At 39.2% G+C, this 6,000-nt stretch overlaps 1 protein-coding gene across 1 annotated transcript in view; it reads left to right on the top strand.

The window, feature by feature from the left end:
* LOC111344545 (uncharacterized) overlaps positions 1 to 6,000 on the top strand; it is a 94,660-nt gene that overhangs the window by 2,899 nt on the left and 85,761 nt on the right. The window contains exons 3-4 of the mRNA XM_088753004.1: positions 1,500 to 1,684; positions 2,156 to 2,224. Of these exons, the coding sequence (XP_088609130.1) occupies positions 1,500 to 1,684; positions 2,156 to 2,224 (254 nt within the window). The remainder of the gene's footprint in view (positions 1 to 1,499; positions 1,685 to 2,155; positions 2,225 to 6,000) is intronic.

Below are 6,000 nucleotides of genomic sequence, written 5' to 3' on the forward strand. Positions count from 1 at the left end.
GTACACAGAGTCTACAATAGCCTGTTAGGTTTCGGGCTAAATTTCTCCGGAAGGGAATTTCGTTTGCGTGCACTAGTAAATAATTAGAAGAAACGACTAAGGTCTTTTTTCAAATTGGTATTATGGACACAGTTTTCAGTTTATCTACGGAATCAAGAACATGTCCATTGACATAAAACGGATTATATAACACTAAGGTGGTTAATTCTTTGTAAATTACGTTAATCTAGACACGGATATTATGCAACTACTAAAAATCGAACCAATTTTCTTGATAAGAAACAACTTTAGAGGCCTTACATGACGCTACACTTTGATAGGGTGCTAGAGAACCCGCCCGAGACCGGTGTCATTGGCAGCGCTCTGTCAAAGAATCCCGGCTTTTCAATTTGCTGTTGTCGGCTCTCATCGAGTTGCAGCTGTTATCTCAAGTTCTCCACGGTCTTCTTTGATTTCTGCATTTGTGCAAGTCGTTTGTTGAGGGTTTGGTGCTCTCGCATGAAATTTTGTCTTAGTTTTTCAACTTACACCATTCTCGCCTTTACCATGTTCTCCATCTGTTTTCGTTGGACCGCTGCTTCAGCTTCTATCTGTTCACGGAGTCTCTTTGTTTCCTCCTCCTGTTTTGCCCGCAGTATTTTCATCTCTTTACCAAACAGGAAAAAGTTTAGGTCATACAGCCATAAGGGAGTCACTGATGAAGAATATAATGGCTTTTACTCTGGTTCCTTCTTTGCGCAAAGATCATCAAATGTCTCAGTCACTCAGAATGAATATCTTGTGTAAAAACTAAAATAGTTGAAAATAGTCGTTTAGCAAAATATTCACTCCATGAGTGGGTTGGTATTTATTTCTGACTGAATCATTCATATTGTGGGGCTACCCGTCGGGCCTAGTTTTGCTAGTGTCCGGGCTGACCGCGTCGTAACGAACTTTTGACTGCGCAGGTTTTGATGGACGCGCATTCCAACGGCGTTGAAATGGCGGTCAATTTGAGATTTTCGCTGGGCTGGCTGCTCAACAACCCAACTTTCATAAGATTTGTTTAGATGAACTTCAAGGGCAACCATTTGGCTTTCGTGCTGCCAAGTTAATGTTCTTTTTATGCTTTTACCACTGAACTGCGGGAGACGCCTGTGACTGGTGGACTATTTAGCCACTGGCTCTGAGGCAAGGGGAAGTACATGCACTTAATAATTTGTTTCTGCAAAGAAGATCCAAACTCTTCCCTTTTATTTACCACGTTGTACCGAAAAGGCATGCAGCCCTTTTATTATATCCTTCCGGAAAACTGCTACCACTTTAAGTATTTCTACCAAACAGTAAAACTCTATATCCTTAATAATCTCCCATTGATGACACAGGAAAGACAGTCGGGCTGTTTTAGTGAAACACAGAGCAGCTTTTATATCTCACTCCCCTCCTGAGTAGGATCTCGTTACATGATAATTACTTACTCATTGCATTTATTCAGACTCTAACTCATTTTCTTCCTCAAGTCTGTTTGCAGCAGCCCGAGACATGAAAATGGAGTGGCTCGTTGTCAAAGGAGTCTGTGATTTTGCTCGTGGCAGTAGATCTACAAACCATTCATGGAAGACTTTTGCTTGTGTTATGGCGGCTTCTGTGGTATCCAACATGTTGAGTAACTCCCTTGTGTTTGGAGACTGGCCTCACTACGGAGGTGCGTGTTTTTGTCTTTGTTTATGTATGTAACAACTTTGGCTGTGTCTTTCAAACAATGTTACAATATAATTTTATTTTCACTTTTAGGAGAAAGCTACTTAGAGTTAATGATAAGGTTACAATTATTGATATGGCTTGAATCTTTGAAAGCAGCTCAGAGTTCCCTTTTAGTTAAAGCTGCCATGAAGTTGCAATATAGTTTGCTTAATATTGATTAATTTTCTACTTTTTGGTTTGTTTTATGTTCTTTAATTTTGGTTTGATTTTTCTTTGTTTTATTTTGACCTAAGTTTAATTTTTTGGGTCATGAACGAGGTAATCACACTTCATGGGCTCTCAGAGATTGTTGAATCAAACTCACTGGCAATCTATTACTCTCTTTTAATCACATGTAATGAGTTAAAAAAAAATTCTTTTATAGGATCCTTTTTTTCTATCTCCCCTTGCTGAAGTAACTTTTTGTCGTCAGATTTTCTTCAAAGCGAGATGAACCCAACAGAGGTGGAACGTTCAGCGGCCAAACGCATTAAGATTGAAGGTAATTTCTTGTTGTATGGACACAATTTTGCAAATAAAATAAAAAAATTTTTTGCAAAAAAACTACCTTGCATTGGTTAATCAGTGAGAATTCACAGTTCTTGGAGGAGGCTTTTGATGTTGTTATTTTCAAAGAAAGAAGAAAAACATGGGCACATTTTATTTTGTTTAGTTTTTTTTCTTTGTTAACACTTTCTGCGGCGGCCTTTTTGAAATGGTGTCAGAATCAGCTGAGAGAGTATTACAACACCATGTGTCAGGTGAATATAACACCATAGGACCCAGAAAACACGATACACATTGATGACATTTACCTGAAGTTAACACTTTTCCAAGACCACAGAAAACCTGATGGAATTACGAAAGAAACGCTGGAAGATTGTAGTGAAGTATTTGGAAGTGACGAACATTATCCCAACCGTAGACGAATTCTAGTGTATGGAAGACCTGGAATAGTAAAGTCTACTTTCACTCAAAAACTGGCCGTTGATTGGGCAGATGGCAAAAAGGAGATCCTCAGAAAGTTTGTTCTTGCACTGTTAATCAAGTTGCGAGACGTTTGTGATATTCCGGACCTCTGTACCATGTTGAAAACCGCCGAACTGTTGTCTGCTGATGGTCCGATGTCGGTCGATGTCAGTCAATAACTTGTCTAACTTTTATGAATGTGTCCGTCAGAACCAGGATTGGAGAGGCAGTCTGCTGAGAGACTCTTGTGTAATGATCACAACGCGACCAGTGAAAGAAGATGAGCTTAGAGTGTCAAGTCATGCTCAGTTTGAAATCAACGGGCTCGATAGCTGGGAACAAAAGGAACACTTTGCAAGAAAGATTCTATCTAACGAGGAGGACCTTAAAGGCCGGGTTACTTAACTACCTCTGGGAGCAGGACCTCGAAGAGACGACAAAAATACCGCTTTTGTTGTTAATGTTGTGTCTTTTCTGGAAAGAGAAAAAGTATCATTTACCAACATCTCGTGCGTACATTTACGTAGGTTTTATTCAAACTCTCTTGGATCACATGGCTGCAAAAAATTCAGACAATGTCACAGCAGATAAAAGCATGGATGAATATCAAGAGGAACTTTCCAAAATAGGAAAACATACGGTGGCCCATAGGGGACATGACATATTTTTTTATCGCGCGATAAATGACAGATTATCGCGCTTTAAATGGAGATCATCGCGTGATAAATGATAATCTATCGCGCGATAAATGGAAATTATCGCGCGTTAAATGATAAATTATCGCGCGATAATCTATCATTTATCGCGCGATAATTTCCATTCATCGCGCGATGATTTCCATTTATCGCGCGATAATCTATCATTTATCGCGCGATAAAAAATGTGGCATGTCCCTTATGGGCCACCGTAAAAACATGCATCTAACGCGCTTTTGGAAGATCGCCATCATTTTAATACGAAGTTACGAAGTGTTACGTGCACGAATGACCAACAAATGTCCGCTAACAAAGCAAATATGAAAATAGCCTCCCGAGTACGATATATGGCACGCAACAAAAATGTAACAACAAGCAGTTACCCATTTTAACTATTATTTAATTAGTTTTACATTTTCTAGTTTGCTTAAGTTAAAGATTAAGTTAAGCAGTTCATAAAGCAGGTTTACAATCCTTCATGCCGTGTAAGTGTTCGTCGCCTTGATCAACTTCCAATTCCAACATCCGCCGACTGAAGACCACAGCGCTTGGCTTTCTTGATTTATCGCATTCTTTCCTTGTACACTAACTCTTCCGGAAGACTCCATAGTAAACTCTGCATTCTCTATCTCCTTCCTCTCTCGACCATCGTCTTTTTCATCTCTTTCTTCTCTCCGGATATCGCAAGGTCAAAAGGTCATAGCCTTGTCACATCATAGCTTCCACAAGTTTAGTCAGCAAGCCACGAGGGTAAGCCCTCGGGCAAATCTCTATTGTACCTCTCACAAGCCAGCTTTTATACATTTACTTTAGTTATCTAGAATGTTCTATTGCTATTTATTGCGTATTACAAGTTTTACTATTTTTGGAAACTGCTGAGTCACACGAAAGAAGTTTCTGGAATATTACAGATTATAGATAATTCGAGAAAAGTCTGGGATTGCGTGACAGATTCAGTGAAAATAATTCGATCCTCGTAACAGAAGTTACGAAGTAATGAGGAAACTTGCTCCAAACAAGGCTTCTGGATGTGATGGGATCCCTCCACTAGCAGTTAAAGAATCGATGGATGTTTTATGCTTCCCTCTTAGTACACTGATTAATCATGTTCATTCGATTGGCCTTTGTTTTTTTGACGAAATCTTGAAAGAAAAATCTTACGTAGCTACGCTTTACTCGAAAGAGAAAGAAAAGATGTGTTGCGAGAATTTTTCTCTGACTAAACTTCTTGACACAATTTTAATTTTTGGCATGTTGGAATTCTTTTATTCGTGTTTGGATATTTGACGAGAATGTAAATTGCTTTGGATTTGATGGAATTGTTTCCTACAGTCTGTACCAGCATTTATTCGCTTTTGTTAACAGAAGTGTCAACCCAAGAAAGTAGAAAGAACCAAACAAGGAGCATTTGCGTCCTTGTGTAAAATCCAAATGCGGCCATTTCATCATGTATTTTGCAAAGTTCTAACCGTTTAGGTGAAACGAAAAATTTAGCATGCATGCATCCGTTAGTTTTGTATGAAAAGATGAAATTCAAACCCCTAAACCTTTTAAGTGTGTTGAACCAAAATATATCGGTAAACCCTCACTAACATAGAAAAACCACAACATATTTCAGGAGGGTAATAGGGAAAAAAGAGATGAGAGCGTGAAGTAATTGGAAAAGAACACAGGCGTGCACGAAATTCATTGAGAATTTTGTTCCTTTTTGGGGGGGGGGGGGCGAGGTGGGCGTGTGAGGAACTGGAAACTAGTAAAACTTCGGGGAAAAAGGAAACAGAAATCGAGAAAAAGCCGTTTGAGATGGGTCACCCCGACAAGCGCTTTGGTTTGTTGTTCCCATTCTGATATCCAAAATTAGAGCAAAATTGCCACGTCCTAACAAAATAAAGCGCCCGCACCGTATTTCTCAGCGCACAAATTAATCAACCGAGTCGAGGGAAGATGCAATTTGAGACGTAGTTTCCATTAACATCTTTTTCATCTAAAAGTTCTTGAGAAGATGTGATAATATGCAGCCAGTATTATTGAAGCATTGGTGTGCGTCATGCTTGAGCACCCCGCTAACAAACAAACAAAAAGCAAATCAAACCATTTTAAAAGACGTGGCCCGCGACAAGCGACACTAGTCAATCTCGGCACTTTTCTAGAATTTACTTGCCCTTAAGTGATTTTCCTTATTATTATTTATCAATTGGATTCTTTTCTTCTTTGGCAACTCTGCTCATGTTTTGTAACTCGTAAGAAATCAGGGCCCATCAGTCTCTTACGTCATATAAGCTCATTTTTGAAGAAAAATTAGAGAACAACATTTATCGTCTGTGTTTGTTTCTGCTTGGCCTCGCCTTAATCCTAGCAAAAAAATATTTTTTAACTTCAATTTGGCACACACCATGGAGTTGATTCACTGTACACTTTACCCTGCTTCTCATGTTTCTGTGACATCGCTAAACTTAAAAAACTTTTGATGTGTAATTCTTATTGCTATTACCCAAGGCTGCAAATAACTAACGGGCAGTCGCCGGTCACGTTGTCCGGTCAAACATGCTTTTGCTCGGACACTAGCCGTTTTTGGCCGGTCAAATTTAAACAGTCGGAACTCTTGCGATAGTGA

Source organism: Stylophora pistillata, chromosome 3, assembly GCF_964205215.1.
Source record: "Stylophora pistillata chromosome 3, jaStyPist1.2, whole genome shotgun sequence".
NCBI lineage: Eukaryota > Metazoa > Cnidaria > Anthozoa > Scleractinia > Pocilloporidae > Stylophora > Stylophora pistillata.